Genomic DNA, 17,061 nt, shown 5'->3' on the forward strand with positions numbered 1-17,061 from the left:
CCATAAACATGGGGGTACATTTCTCCTTTTGAAATAGTGGTATGGTGTTCTTGGGGTATATTCCTAAAAGTGAGATAACTGGGTCAAAAGACAGTTCGATTTTTAATTTTTTGAGGAATCTTCATACTGTTTTCCACAGTGGCTGCACCAGTCTGCATTCCCACCAGCAGTGCAGGAGGGTTCCCTTTTCTCCACATCCTCGCCAGCACTTATTCTGTGATATTTTGTTGATTAGCACCATTCTGACTGGTGTGAGGTGATATCTCATTGTGATTTTACATTGCATTTCTCTAATGATTAGTGATGTTGAGCATTTTTTCATATGCCTATTGGCCATCTGTATGTCCTCTTTGGAGAAGTGTCTATTCATTTCTTTTGCCCATTTTTTGATTGGACTGTTTATCTTCCCAGTGTTAAGTTTTACAAGTTTTTTGTAAATTTTGGTTATTAACCCCTTATCAGACATATTGTTGAATATGTTCTCCCATTGTGTAGTTTGTCTTTTTAATCTGTTCTTATTGTCTTTAGCTGTGCAAAAAGCTTTTTATTTTGATATAGTCCCATTTTTGTATCCTTTCTTTTATTTCCCTTGCCGTGGAGATAAATCGGCAAATATATTTCTGTGAGAGATGTCAGAGAGATTACTGCCTATGTTTCCTTCTAGGATGCTTATGGTTTCACAGCTTATATTTAAGTTTCTTATCCATTTTAAGTTTATTTTTCAGCTGTGTCTTGTTGTGCTGATTGGAGCTGGAGAGATGACTGTATCTCTGTGACCTGGACATACTTTTGTATTTTGTTTTGTGGAAGGATCAGCCCCTCCCCCAGTTATGGCCACCTCCAGTACTGAAAGAGTCAGCTTTTCATGTCATCATCTATATTCCTCCCCCCCCCCACCATCCATCTCTCTCTCTCTCTCTTTTCTTTTTGGAAGACAAGTGGGCCCTTTCAAAATACCTCATTCCCTGGTTTCCAGACAAGTAGCTGTGAGCAGTATTTACTGCTCTTTTTCTTGGAGTGAGAGCCCAGCCTCACCCCTCACCCCTGCTGTTCCTGTAAGCAGGGGAGATTCAGGTGCTTCCTACCAGGTTTTTTGTGGCTTCTTCTTTGCTCCTTGGTTTTTAAAAGCTGTTCTTGTAGTCCAGATTTGGTTTTTCATGCTGATTGTTCATAAATTAGTTTATAATCCAGTTCGGTGGTATGAGCTGGGAGTCTGTGCATCTGCCTACTCCACTGCCATCTTCAGGTCAGGAGCCCAGTTTTAAATGACTCCTATGTTATATACTGAGTCTCTGGGCGGCCATAGAAGTGCTGTGGCCAGGGGTGTGACAGGATCTCTTAGAAAGTTCTACCTGTTTCTACCTTCACTCTTGGACCTCACCTTTCTGGGTGGGTGACCAGAGTCCTTTTCTAGAGTTTATTTTTGTGAATGGTGTAAGTTGGTGGTCTAGATTCATTTTTTTGCAGGTAGCTGTCCAATTTTCCCAACACCATTTGTGAAAGAGGCTGTCTTTATTCCATTGTATGCTCTTACCTCCTTTGTCAAATATCAGTTATCCATAAAGGTGTGGGTTTATTTCTGGGTTCTCTGTCCTGTTCCATTGATCTATATGCCTGATCTTATGGCAGTACCAAGCTGTTTTAAGTACAATGGCCTTGTAATATAACTTGATATCAGGAAGTGTGATACCTCCCACTTTATTCTTCCATTTCAAGATTGCAGAGGCTATTTGACTTCTTTTTTGTTCCATATATATTTTTGGAATATGTGATCTATATCTTTGAAGTATGTCATTGGTATTTTAATTGGTATTGCATTGAATTTATGAAATACTTTGGGTAACACAGACATTTTAATGATGTTTATTCTTCCTAACCATGAGCATGGTATATGCTTCCACTTGTTTGTATCTTCCTTGATTTTTTTAAATAATGTTTTATAATTTTCCAAGCACAAGTCTTTAGTCTCCTTGGTTAAGTTTACTCCTAGGTACTTTATTTTTTTGGTTGTAATTGTGAAGGGGATTGTTTCCTTAATTTCTCTTTCTGACAGTTCATTGTTGGTGTATAAAAATGCCTCTGATTTCTGAGTATTAATTTGATATCTTGCCACCTTCCTGAATTTATTTATCAGGTCCAGTAATTTTTTGACTGAGACCTTAGGATTTTCTACTTACAATATCATATCATCTGCAAATAATGATAGTTTTACTTCTTCTTTTCCAATTTGGATGCCTTTTATTTCTTCTCCTTGTCTGATTGCTGTAGCTAGGACTTCTAGGACTATGTTGAATAAGAGTGGTGAAAGGGGGCACCCCTGCCTTTTTCCTGATCTTAAGAGGATTGCTTTTAATTTTTGCCCATGGAGTATGATGTTGGCTGTGGGTTTATCATAGATGGCTTTTATCATGTTGAGGTTAAGTTCCTTGTATTCCCACTTTGCTGAGATATTTGATCATGAATGGGTGCTAGATTTTATCAAATGCTTTTTCTGCATCTATTGAAATTATCATGTGGATTATCTCCTTCCTTTTGTTTATATGATGAATCACATCGATTGATTTGTGAATATTGTACCAGCCTTGCCTTCCCAGAATAAATCCCACTTGATCATAGTGTATCATTTTTTTCATATATTGCTGGATCCGGTTGGTTAATATTTTGTTGAGGATTTTAGCATCTAGATCCATCAGGGATATTGGCCTATAATTTTCTTTTTTTGTATTGTCTTTGCCTGGTTTTGGAATATGAATTATACTCACCCCATAAAAGGAGCTTGGAAGTCATTCTTCCTCTTAATTTTTTTGAAATAGCTTGAGAAGGATAGGAGTTAGTTGTTCTTTGAATATTTGGTTGAATTCACTTGTGAAGCCTTGCGGCCCGGGGTTTTGTGTGTTGGGAGTTTTTTGATAACTGTTTCAATCTCATTTGCTGTAATCAGTCTGTTTAGGTTTTCTGATTCTTCCAGATTGATTTTTAAAATATTATGTTTCAAGGAATATTTCCATTTCATCTAGGTTGTCTAATTTTTTGCCTATAGTTCTTCATAGTATTTTCTTACAATCTTTTATATTTCTATTATGTCAGTTTTTATTTCTCCATTCTCATTTCTACTTTTATTTATTTGAGTCCTCTCTCTTTTTTTCTTGGCGAGTCTGCTCAAAGGTTCATTGATCTTGTTTACCTTTTCAAAGAAATAGCTCCTTGTTTCATTGATCCTCTATATTGTTTCTTTAGCCTCTATGTCATTTATTTGGCTCTGATCTTTATTATTTCCTTCCTTCTACCACCTCTGGTCTTTACTTGCTGTTCTTTTTCAAGTTCTTTTAGATACAGGGTAAAGTTGTTTATTTGAGCTTTTTCTAGCTTCTTAAGGTATGCCTGTAAATACTATGAACTTCCCTCTCAGTACTGCTTTTGCTGTGTCCCATAAATTTTGAGTTGTTGTATGCTCCTTATCATTCGTTTCTAGGAATTTTTTTTCTTCTTTGATCTCATTGTTAACCCATTGGTTATTTAATAACATGCTATTTAGTTTCCAAGTGTTTGAGTATTTTTCAGTTCTTCTGTTGTGGTTGATTTCTAGTTTCATGCCATTGTGATCAGAGAAAATTCTTGATATGATTTCAATCTTCTTAAATTTGTTGAGACTGCTTTTGTGCCCTAACATGAGGTCTATTTTAGAGAATATACCATGAGCACTTGAAAATAATGTATATTCTACTGCTTTAAGGTGAAAGGTTCTGAAGAACCTCTTGTTTTAAGGTGTGTCTCTTGTAGACAGCGTATGTATGGGTCCTGTTTTCTTAGCCACACAGCTACTCTATGTCTTTTGATTGGATCATTTAATCCATTTACATTTAAGGTTATTATTGATATTTAGTTGTTTATTGCCATTTTATTTTTTAAAGCTGTATTTCTCTTTTGCTATATTTTCCCCCCTTTTATATATTTACAACAGGCCCTTTAACTTTTCTTATAGCATTCGCTTGGTTGCAATGAATTCCTTGAGTTGTTGGGGTTTTTTTTGTTTGTTTTTTTTTTTGGTCTGGCAAACTTTTTATTTCTCCCTTAATTTTAAATAATAGCCTTGCTGATAAAGTACTCTTGGTTTTAGGCTCTTGTTCTGTATTACTTTGAAAATTCTTGCCATTCCCTTTTAGCCTCAAGTATTTCTGTTAAGAAGCCAGATGTCAACCTTATGGGGGCTTCTTTGTACATGATAGCCTTTTTTCTCTAGCAGCTTTTAATATTTTCTGTTTATCACTTAGCCTTGGTATTTTAATTATGATGTGTTTTGGTGTAGATTTCTTTGGGTTTCTCTTTAAATGCAATTCTCTGTGCCTCTCACACTTATGTGACGTTTTCCTGCATCAATTTAGGAAAATTTTTAAGTATGATTTCATTGAACAAAGTTTCTATCCCTTGTTCTTTCTCTTCTTCTTTAGGAACCCCTATAATGCCAGATTCATAGTAGGATAAGAACCTGTTTAGTTCTCAACAGCAACACTTTTATCTAGAAGCTCTCTTGTAACCAATTTAAAACACTCTCTTTGAAATGGATGGATAAAGGTAGAAATGTCAATATTCCTTAAACATTCATCATATTTAAAGTCAAAGCAAACAAGTTCATTCTTTTTAAAACACTATGATTTCATTATTACAGGAGAAATCATTTAGCTACCAAAGAAAAACAGTTTTATTTTTGATGCTAAACTCAGGGTTTAAATATAAAGATATGTCATGTTATCAGCTTACAAAATTTGTTCATCATTTTAATAACACACACATTGCATTTATTTTTATCTCATATTTCTGCATTCATGGTAGTTGCTATTTTCACTTCTTACAACATTGTCACTGCATGTTTTATATTGAACATCTTTCAACTCAAAATTTTAATATACTTCTTTAGACAAATTATCAAAAGATATTTTAAGTAAAAGAGTATTTTAAGTAAAAGGCCCTGGCCAGTTGGCTCAGTGGTAGAGCTTTGGCCTGGCATGTAGGAGTCCTGGGTTCGATTCCCAGCCAGAGCACACAAGAGAAGTGCCCATCTGCTTCTCCACCCCTCTTCTTCTCCTTCCTCTCTGTCTCTCTCTTCCCCTCCCGCAGCTGAGGCTCTATTGGAGCAAAGTGGGCCTGGGCGCTGAGGATGGCTCCATGGCCTCTGCCTCAGGTGCTAGAATGGCTCTGGTTGCAACAGAATGATGCCCCAGATGAGCAGGGCATCACCTCCTGGTGGGCATGCCAGCTGGATCACAGTAGGGTGCATGCAGGAGTCTGTCTGACTGCCTCCCTGTTTCCAACTTCAGAAAAATACAAAAAAAAAGAGTATATGGACATATTTAATCATCTAACTTATTTTAAATACATAAATATAGCAACTCAAATTGAAATGTTCTTCAATCTAAAAAGAATACAGTAAACAGTATAACTACAGTAATCTCTAATAAAAATTGAATAACTCTGCCCTTGATGTTCTTATGTTTTATTAAGTTTATATTTTTTAAAGATTATATTCTGTATCAGACTCCCAACAAAGGAGTCTTCTCTTATTTCATTGTTCTAAGATGAAGCTGATTAAACAGAGAACTCAGAAACTGTTAAATATACTGAAGTTTGGAGAACATTTAGAAGACAATTCTTTAAGAAAATACATGAAAGGTAACTTTTTAGAATACAAATTTTTTTTATCACAAAAGCAGTAAATTACAAGTTGTTTCTGTCATTTCTTTTCATTTTCTTTTTTCCTTCCCACCTCCTACCTTGTGAAAGCACCGAACAAACACAAATTAAAATGTACCTGTTGGAGGAGGCATCACCAGCTGTTCTTTCATTGATTGATGGGATGGCAGACAACTCTTTGTAAGCACAATGTCATCCAGCGCAATATCACCACGGTGTCCTTTCCCAACACTACCTTCAAATTTAAGTTGGAAGTCCTCATCACCAGACAATAACAGCTCCTTCCGCTGCCAGAAGTTGCCTTGTTCTTCAGTGAGGTTAACTAGGAACTTTGTTCGGTTTGAGACTGATACTTGGATCAAGGTGAGTGCCCCAATACCCTTTCCATACATATGATAATAAAAAATTATCTGTAACCAAGAATAAGAATATTATATATAATTAGCACAATTAATTCCATTTTATTTTTAATCATATCATCTTGCCCTCTTCTTTATTAATAGATTCTAGAAGGAAAACTAAATCTTTTTTTTAATTATAATTTTATTTTTTTAATGGGGCGAAATCAATAAATCAGGTTACATATATTCAAAGATCAACAAGTCCAGGTTATCTTGTCTTTCAATTATGTTGCATACCCATCACCCAAAGTCAGATTGTCCTCTGTCACCTTCTATCTAGTTTTCTTTGTGCCCCTCCCCCTCCCCCTTTCCCTCTCCCTTTCCCCCCTCCCCCCATAACCACTACACTCTTATCAATGTCTCTTAAAAACTAAATCTTTATGTCCTATTTTTCTGTGAGTACTCTTACACTGAGTGAAGTTAGACCAGCCTTAAATCATATGTTGCTATATATGGAAGACACTACAATCATGATCAAACAGAAATTTAGTTGAAAAAATGAAGAGTTTACTTTCTTTATGTGATTTCTAAGAGCAGAATTCCTTGATAAACTCTTAACATCCCCTATTAAAGGAGTAAAACATGACTAAAAATGATGCATATATAAAAAGTCTTTTCAGGATTAAGAAATAGCAGGGCTAAAGACAATCATTTTCAATCTCATGAAACTTGAGTCACTTTCTCCAAATAGCAGAGTATTCTCTTGCTTATTCTACCACATTCTTGTACTTGAAACATATTTTCAGTTCTATAAAATCCTCCAGGCTCCACTATACATAGCAAAATCACTGGAACAGTAATTATCTAAATTTTATTCAAAATGCTAGAAACATGCTTTAGAAGAGCAGCTATGGGAGATTTTCCTGAGTAAAAATTAATGAATATTTTAACATTTCAAAGGTGAATTTGATTAGTTTTTTAATGATTGTTAGCTAGAAGGGGATAATTAAAAAAATTGTGAGAAAGAACAGTATAAGTTAGGAAGAACAGGAACTCAGAGGGTTTTTGAACTTTTTTTTGTCACTTGCATGGATGAGGAAAAACTGTAATAGGAGTTGATCTTCACACAGGAAAAGACATTTGGGAAACAATAGCAGTATTGCATATCACACTCTAGAGAAAGAAAAATGGATGTGTTTAAAGAGTAAAGGATATGATTGTACAATATATGTAATGCATACTTTAAAAATCACCAAGAACACGCAAGCCATGTAAATGACTCGACTCAAATTTTCCAGCTGAGGGTGACGAAGGACGATCTCTCTTTGGGTGATGGGTATGCAACAGAACTAAATGACAAGATAACCTGGAAATGTTTTCTTTGAATATATGTACCTGGATTTATTGATGTCACCTCATTAAAATAAAAATTTATTTATAAAAAAAAATTAAAAAGAAATTTCCAGCTGATGAAACCTTCAGGTATTATACTACAATCCAGTCAATGTTGGAAACATGAGATTTATGACCACTGTGCCTTGTCCAGGTAAAACCAGGGTGGCATAACTTTATTAGAGTGAGAAAAAAGAGGGAATGGGGCCAGACTTTTTGGCAGCATGAACAGTCCAGAGAAAAAAACAACCTGATGGGCACAGCACCTGTCTACCTGGATCTCTTCTAGTCATAGACACGGTCTCTTTTGTCTTCTTATGTGTATAAGCAACAGTAGACATATTTTTACATCACAGTAAATAGTTTCCTATCTTCTTGAGACCATTTTCTGAGTGATGCCATCAGATTATTGTGCAAACAAACATCTAAATACTTTCAATTCTGCAGAAGACAACTGATGAAAGCATAACTTTCTCACAGGACAGCTGAGTGAATAAAAATCTGTGAAGTACTGAACTCTAAAGAGACATTTTCACTGCAAATTTTTGTTGCTCACAGGTTTGATCTCTTCCCTCATCAGTCTCTGTCTGCATCTCTCCCACCACCCATTTCTCAAAAGGAAGAAAAATCTCCAATTCGTTTTTTTCTGTTTGAAGGTATTCTACAAGGTCAAGTAACAGAATTTTCATGAAAATTTGGGAAGTCACTCTGCTTATTTAATAAACACATTTTTTATATGAGAGAACCAATCATTCCCAGCATGACCTTTCCTTACTTCTTTGTATTCAAACTATATCATAAATATTTATAAAATAAACCATTCATCATTAATTTTTGACATTTCTTCTAGGCATACTTCATTATTCTCACACAGATGTTTAAAACAGGAGGGACTATAGCTCTGGGACCAGGGAAAAATAGAGATGGATGAAAGCCTTGGTTATTACAGTATGAAAAGAAAAGTTTTTTGAACATTTTCAGAGTAAAGTCAAACTGGAATTTTATATAATTCATGTTTAATTTTTAATTTTCTTCCTAAAATTAATACTTATTTGTAATATATATATGTATATTTATATATATTGATTTATAGATACTCAACATATCTGGTGTGTTTGGGCTTTATTTTTGAAAAAATATTAAATAAATTCGAAGACAACAAAAACAAACCAAATATTTGATTAAAAGTCAATTTTTTTGTCAGGCTAATTAAAGTTTAATATAATTCCATATGATCTATTATATTAATTCTGAACTGCTGATTGAGCACTCTCTCTATAACTCTGATCTGAACATGTCACTTTCTTGCAAAAAAAAATCTCTGAATCTAATGACAAAAGTTCAATCAAATGCACCTGAAGAGATAAGAGAGATGAGATTACTATCTGAGACTTTACCTATGAAATCAACTTAAGCTCAGACAGAATAACTCCTAAAACAAACCAAAGGTTTAACATATATTAATTAACACTGTGCCAGTGGTAGGTTTGAAGTATGAAACAAGAGCAAGCATCTTTAATAGGCACAGGTGCAATCAAGGGAGCCTTTGAGCAACAATTTAATGTCCCCTCCCAGGGTTGGGGCTCTCAATATTGTGGAGGAAGCTACAGAAGAACATTAGAATTTAAAGACAGTAACAAATTAAATCATACCATTACCCCCTAGCCTGATTTCTCTGATCAGCTAGCAACTTTGGGGATATAATTGGCTTTTCTTTTAGTGTCCAACTTTGGGAAACACACTGTTAGTGTCCAACATTAGGAAGCACACTGGTCAGAATATACGTGTTCAGATCTTAGGAAGACTGAACTTTTCATTGTAAATTCAACTAAGTGGCACAATTATTTACATAGCATTTTCTCAAAAGCAAGATTCTTGTGAAGTTATTTCTGAGGGCTAACTTTATATTATATGTAGTTGTTTAAGTTCCCAATGTCACTGATTCTAATTTTTTTGTGGACTAAACACCATCAAACAAACAGGTAAAGGAAAGTGAAGAATTGTGTATACATAGGCACTTTGTGAGGCTGTTTTACCCTAAGAGCTGTTATAACACTTTATACAGATTTTCTTCAAATTTCCACAGGATAATGACCAAACAAACTATTTTTGCTTACTGCCTACAGAAAATATTCTATGTTTTTAAGGGCCAACCAAATTCAGTCTTTCTTTTTCCATGAATACATCTTCAAACATTTTATTGTAACTCCAAGTATCTCTAATATTAATTTTTGGATATATTTAAATATATGTTTAATTTTTTTCTGATGATAATATTTTCATAATTTCTTTTTTTAAAATTTTTTTTAATTTTTTAAATATTTTATTTATTGATTTTTAGAGAGAGGGGGGAGAGAGAGAGAGAGAGAGAGAGAGAAGGGGGAGGAGCAGAAAGCATCAACTCCCATATGTGCCTTGACCAGGCAAGCCCAGGGTTTCGATCCGGCAACCTCAGTGTTCCAGGTTGACGCTTTATCCCACTGCGCCACCACAGGTCAGGCATTTTCATAATTTCAATATGTACTAAACTTCCTGAAGAAAAACAACTGGTATATTACTCCTTTAGTATCTATTATCCATGGATAACTACTATGAAATTTTCCAATGGTTTTCAAATTCTAATATTTATGAAATGTATCTGCAGAATAAATTCTTCCTAAAGTTCCAACAATCCTTCCTTCTCATCCTTACCTACCTTCTTTCTCCCTCGCATATCCCAAGTTGAATAAATTCAAACACATCTTCAATTTGATCCTGACCACTTAATTTTCCATATTTTTCTCTATCAGAAGTTGACCATAATATTTGTTTTTTCCATACCTTGCAGTTTTTGCTTCTCCTACTTATGACTGGGCTTGAAATTCTGGCTGCTCTCATGGGCTGCTGAGGAAACAAGCTCTTTATGAAGATGTAATGACCAGACGCATTCTGCAAGGTGTGATCAGCCGCTGGCTCTGTGCCTGCAGCAGGGATGCTGCTGGCTTTCAGATTCCAGTCAATGTCATCGTCCTGCTCCTGCTCCCAGGAACAAAGATCAAATTCAAAATCACAGCGCCCACTGGAGGTTCCTGCAAAACATTTCCCAATTTGTGGTAGAGAGAAGGAGGAAACTATCTGATTTTAAGGCATGCAATCCAAAACTACAGTGGTCGTGACACATCACATAATATTAAAAACTTTACAATATCATCCTGACAGCAACATTCAAACAGTATTTTAGTTTGCTACACAAAGTTATTTCTATGGGTTGTGTAAGTTTATTTCTTCACAAATCTGGTTCCCAGTCTCAAAACCAGTGAGAAAATATTTTATCATTGCACACATTTTCTCTACCAAGTACCTATTTGGTCAATGTAATTTGTTTATTTATTTTCTTTTTATGAAATTTAGTGGAATGACACCAGCTAACAAAATAATACGGGTTTCAGGTGCTCAATTCTACAACAGATCATCTGTATACCGTATTGTATGTTCACTACCCCAAGTCAAGTCTCCATCTATCACCACTTATCCCCCTATACCCTCCTCTACTTCCCTCCCATTCCACTCTCCACCCCACCCCACCCCTGGCAATCACCACATTGTTGGTCATGTTCATGAGTTTTTCTCTTTTTTTGCTCTCAGTTGCTTCCCTCCTAGTTCCATCCCCCACAGACAGCTGTCAACCTGTTCTCTCTCTCTCTGAGTCTCTTTATTTTGCTCATTAAATTCCACATATGAATGAAATCATATGGCATTTGACTTTCTCTGACTAGCTATTTCTTAGCATAATGCTCTCCAAATCCATCCATGCTGACACAAAGGGTGAGATTTCCTTCCTTTCACAGTAACATGTCTTCTTTCCTTCATCTTTGCTTCTCCAGGCTTGGTAGGAAATTTAAGAAGTTTATTATTTCACAATACGGTTGGGCTTGGGAAATGTTGCTTAAAGCATAAGTTATTAATAATGATAATTATTTTGTAAATATATCCTCATTTTAAGGATAGAAAATTGTGAAGCAGAAAAGGTAAAAAGTTCAATGATTTGAAAATTTATTATAAGTTGCAGAAATTACATGTTAAGTTAAATACCAACTATCTCTTTAGTATTTACAAAATATCTTATTACTAATGTTGTTTAAGTTTTTTTCTTCCGTTTCCTGGATACTAAGAATTATTGAATTAACTTCTTGAATTTCTGCATGAGGGATCTATCTACTTCTGATAGAGAAGTAAAGAAATTCCCAACTATAATAATGGCTTCAATAATTTCTATGCAAGACTATTAGTTTTGTCACACATTGCTTACATAACATTCTGTTGTTGTGTACTTACTCATACACTCTCATGCCTTAGAGAATTCAGCCCTTTATCGTTTTGTAACACTCTTATTTATCTTTGATAGCTTTCTTTCTTTGATGTCAGCTTTGTCTGAAATTAATATAGCTACTCCAGCTTTCTTTTGTTTAGTTTAACCATGATATACATCCCTCCATATATTTACTTTCAATTTGTACATGTGTTTATATTTAAAGTGGGTTCCTTATAGACAACATATAGTTGGGTCTTTTTTTATCCACTCTGAAAAATTATTTTTAATTGGTGGATTTAGATCACTGATGTTCAAAGTGATCATTGAGAAAGCCCAATTAATATCTTAAATATTTATTATTTTCAATTCATTGCCCTTAATTTTTTATCCCATTTTTGTCTTTTAAACTTTTTCTGCTTTTTATAGTTTTAATTGAATATTTTGATTGCATTTTCTCTCCTTTCTTAGCATATTAGTTATACATTATTATTTTTTTATGGATTTTCCTAGTGTTATATTATACCTTTACAAATAATACAAATTCACTTTCAAATAACATTATGTCCCTTCATGAGTACTGTAAGTATGTTATAACAATATAATCTTTATTTCTTCCTACCATTCCTTGTACCATTGCTATAATACTTTTATCATATATAAAAGCATATATGAATATATAAATATATATATGAGATATAAATAAACATAAAATGCATTGTTGCTATTTTATTTTGAACAGTGTTATCTGGTAGATCAATTAAAAATAAGAAAAATTAAATGTTTTATTTTATCTTCACTTATTCCTTCTTCATTCATGGCCTCCATTTATGCAGATCTGATATACAACATTTTCTGTCTATATCATTTTCCTTCTCTCTGAAAAACTTAACATTATTGGAGTGAGGGGGAAGCCTACCTTCAAGTGTCCCTTTTTCTTCACAGCAAAGGCATATAAGCCTGGCAAGCTTTAGCTCAATGACCTTCCTATGTTCAGTCTCTTTCAGCCCTGCTCCAGCCAACTATGACCTAACCTTGCCCAGAATGCTGGGGTTTGCCACTGAAGGCTGAAGATGTCCAAGGCCATCGGCCCCATCTATGACACTGTGGATGAGCCTAGGGTATTTCTTCCAAGAAGCAGGTAAACTGTTCTCACTTGCACAAAGGCCACTTAACTATGTCTTGCCTGAATAGTCAGGTTTTTTATTTTTCCCTCAAGAATCTCTGTTGTGGGTGTTGATAGTCCTATTTTCTGGTGCTTTGTTTAATATATAGTGTTTTCTTTATTCCTCCTACCTCAATGCCCTACTCATTTTTTCAGGCTGGGACCTACTCTTAATTTAGAGCTCTCTCTCCCCCTTTTGCCAACTTCTATTATGAATTTACATTTCCCACCCAGCTTAGCGTATCCCAAGGTTCTCTTTACCATGCCACAGTCGCAGAGCTCCAGGGAAAATTAACCTGGTCTCATCTCTCCAGGCAGAGAAGAACAGAAGCTCCATCTCCACACATGCTGCAGATGGCTTTTCCAGTCTACCTGAATCATTACCAGCTAGAAGCAGCAATCATTGGAACTTGGAAGTGAGCTGCAAAGTATAGAATTGTGACAACAATTCCAGTGCCATGCGGACTTTTCCTGGATGTGGACTTTTCCTGGACTCCTGCTCCTTGTGACAGCTCCTAACGGACTGAACTGGGGTTGGGTTGCATTTTTCAGGGATTTGGAATGGTGTTGGTGTCAACTTGGACTTGGTGAACATGTTAAGGACACTACTCTTTTATGGATTCTTGCTGTAAGGGCCAAGAGTTTGCTAAAGGCTTTAATCACTGTAAAAAAAAAATAGAAGACTGGATAAAGAAGATGTGGCACATATACACTATGGTAAACTATTCAGCCATAAGAAATGATGACATCGGATCATTTACAACAAAATGGTGGGATCTTGATGACATTATATGAAGTGAAATAAGTAAATCAGAAAAAAAAACCCAAAACCAAAAAACAACATTATTGCAAGGTACCACTAGTGGCAAAATAGTCCCCCTTTTTGTCTAAAGCAGTCTTTCTCCTTCATTAAAAAAAAATTATTTAGACAATTAATTTCAACAGGGTGACATTGATTAATTATATACATAGATTCAGAGAAAACATCTCCAGATCATTTTGACATTTGATTCTGTTGTATACTCATCACCCAAAGTCAAACTGTCCCCTGTCACTTCTTATTTGGTTTCCATTATGCCCCTACCATCACCCTCACTTCCCTTCCTTCACCTCCCTTCCCCTTCCCCTGGTAACCACCACACTCTTGTCCATATCATGAGTCTCAATTTTGTGTCCCACCTATGTATGAAATCATACAGTTCTTAGTTTTTTTTCTGATTTACTTATTTCACTCAGTATAATGTTATCAAGTTCCATCTATGTTGTTGTAAATGATCCTATGTCATCATTTCTTATGGCTGAATAGTATTCCATAGTATATATGTACCACATTTTCTTTATTCAATCATCTATTGAAGGGCTTTTTGGTTGTTTCCATGATTTAGCCACTGTGAACAATGCTGCAATGAACATGGGGCTGCATGTGTCTTTAATACCAGTGTTTTTGAGTTATGGGGGTATATACCCAGTAGAGGAATTGCTGGATCATATGGTAGATCTATTCTTAATTTTTTGAAGAACCACCAACCTTTCTTCCATAATGGTTATACTACTTTACATTCCATCAACAGTGAATGAGGGTTCCTTTTTCTCCACAGCCTCTCCAACACTTGTTGTTACCTGTCCTGTTGATAATAGCTAATCTAACAGGTGTGAGGTGGTATCTCATTGTACTTTTAATTTGCATTTATCTAATAGCTAATGAAGGTGAGCATCTTTTCATATATCTGTTGGCCATTTGTATTTCTTCCTGGGAGAAGTGTCTGTTCATGTCCTCTTCCCATTTTTTTATTGGACTGTTTGCTTGTTTGTTGTTGAGTTTTATGAGTTCTTTGTATATTTTGGATATTATTCCCTTATCTGTGCTGTTGTTTGAAAATATCATCTCCCATTTAGTTGGCTATCTGTTTGCTTTGTTGTCAGTTTCTTTTGCTGTGCAAAAGCTTCTTAGTCTGATGTAGTCCCATTCATTTATCTTTGCCTTCACTTCTCTTGCCTTTGGAGTCAAATTCATAAAGTGCTCTTTATGGCCAAGGTTCATGAGTTAGTACCTATGTTTTCTTCTATATACTTTATTGTTTCAAGTCTTATACTTAGGTCTTTGATCCGTTTTGAATTAATTTTAGTACAAGGGGACAAATTGTAGTTGAGTTTCATTCTTTTGCATGTGGCTCTCCAGTTTTCCCAGCACCATTTATTGGAGAGGCTTTCTTTTCTCCATTGTGTGTTTTTGGCTCCTTTATGAAAGATTATTTGACCATATATATGTGGTTTTATTTCTGGACTTTCAATTCTGTTCCATTGGTCTAAGAGTCTATTTTTCTGCCAATACCATGCTGTTTTGATTATCATGGCTCTATAATATAATTTGAAGTCAGGTATTGCATTGTCCCCAGCTTTATTCTTTTTCCTTGGTATTACTTTGGCTATTTGGGTTTTTTTATAGTTCTGTATAAACCTGATGATTTTTATTCCATTTCTTTAAAAAATGTCACTGGAATTTTGATGGGAATTGCATTAAATTTGTTTATCACTTTGGGTAATATGGTCATTTTGACTATATTTATTCTTCCTATCCAAGAACAAGGAATATTTTTCTATTTCATTGTATCTTTTTTGATTTCTCTTAATAATGCTTTGTAGATTTTATTATATATAGGTCTTTTACATTCTTTCTTATGTTTATTACTAGGTATTTTATTTTTTTTGCAACCATGAAGGGGATTGGTTTTTTTTTTAGTACATTTCCTGATGTTTCATTTTTGGTATAATGGAAGGCAATAGATTTCTGTATATTAATTTTGGTACCCTATGACCTTACTGTATTGGTTTATTGTATCTAATAGTCTTTTTGTGGAGTCTTTGGGGTTTTCGATATATAGGATCATATCATCTACAAAAAAGTAAAACCTTTACCTCTTTCTCAATATGGATGCCTTTTATTTCTTTCTCTTTTCTGACAGCTCTGGCTAGAACTTCCAGCATATGTTGAATAAGAGTGTAGACAGTGGGCAACGTTGCCTTGTTCTTAATTTTAGAGGAAACGTCTTCAGGTTTTTGCCACTTAATATGATATTAGCTGATGGTTTGTCATAAATGGTCTTAATTATGCTGAGATATTTTTCTTTTATCCCCATTTTGTTGAGTGTTTTAAACATAACATGATGTTGTATTTTATCAAATGCCTTTCCTGCATCCATTGATAGAATCATATGGTTTTTGTTCTTTGTTTTGTTTAGTGTATTATGATAACTGTTTTATGTATGTTGAACTGTCCTTGTTATTCCGGGATGAATCCCACTTGGTCATGATGTATTATTTTTTAATATATTGTTGTATTCAATTTGTTAGTATTTTGTTTAGGAATTTAGCATCTGTATTCATTAGAGATAGTGGTCTGTAGTTTTCTTTTTTGTATTGTCCTTGCCAGGTTTTGGTATGAGGGTTACATTGGCCTCATAAAATGTGTTTAGAAGTATTGCTTCCTCTTCAATTTTTTGGAAGACTTTGAGTAGAATAGGAACCAAATCTTCTTTGAATGTTTGAAAAAATTCGCTAGTATAGCCATCTGGCCCTGGACTTTTATTTTTTTGGGAGGTTTTGATAGTTTTTTCTATTTCCTCCCTGCTTATGGTTCTGTTTAGGCTATCTATTTCTTCATGACTCAGTCTAGGAAGATTTTATTGTTCTAGGAATTTTTCCATTTTTTTTAGATTGTTAAATTTGGTAGCCTATATAGTTTTTCATAGTATTCTATGATAATTCTTTGTATATCTATGATATCTGTGGTAATTTCTTCTCTTTCATTTTGGATTTTGTTTATATGAGTCCTTTCTCTTTTTTCCTTAGTGAGTCTTGCCAAGGGTTTTTCAATTTTTTTGATATTTTCAAAGAACCAGCTCCTTGATTTATTGGTTTTTCCTATCATTTTTCTGTTCTCTATTTCATTTATTTGTGCTCTGATTTTTATTATTTCCTTTATTCTGCTGTTTTTGGGTTGCCTTTGTTCTTCTTTTTCTAGTTCCTTAGGATGTGATGTTTAGTTGTTTACTTGGGCTCTCTTTTGTTTGTTCATATAAGCCTGAAGTGATAAGAACTTCCCCTTATTACTGTTTTTGCTGCATCTCAGAGAATCTGATGTGTTGTGTTGTCATTTTCATTTCTCTGTATGTATCTTTTGATCTCTG

The 17,061-nt window shown here is 34.6% G+C and overlaps 1 protein-coding gene across 6 annotated transcripts in view; it reads right to left on the minus strand.

Annotated features, from left to right (window-relative positions):
* The window catches only part of MALRD1 (MAM and LDL receptor class A domain containing 1), a 794,026-nt gene that overhangs the window by 440,221 nt on the left and 336,744 nt on the right, over nt 1-17,061 (minus strand). For 5 of the 6 annotated variants that reach the window (XM_066232773.1, XM_066232769.1, XM_066232771.1 and 2 more), the window contains 2 exons: nt 10,242-10,489; nt 5,807-6,098 (listed from right to left, as the gene is read on the minus strand). In XM_066232773.1, the coding sequence (XP_066088870.1) occupies nt 5,807-6,098; nt 10,242-10,489 (540 nt within the window). The remainder of the gene's footprint in view (nt 1-5,806; nt 6,099-10,241; nt 10,490-17,061) is intronic. The other variant, XM_066232772.1, reaches the window with a different exon arrangement.

The sequence above is a fragment of the Saccopteryx bilineata genome, chromosome 5 (assembly GCF_036850765.1).
Source record: "Saccopteryx bilineata isolate mSacBil1 chromosome 5, mSacBil1_pri_phased_curated, whole genome shotgun sequence".
NCBI classification, from domain to species: domain Eukaryota; kingdom Metazoa; phylum Chordata; class Mammalia; order Chiroptera; family Emballonuridae; genus Saccopteryx; species Saccopteryx bilineata.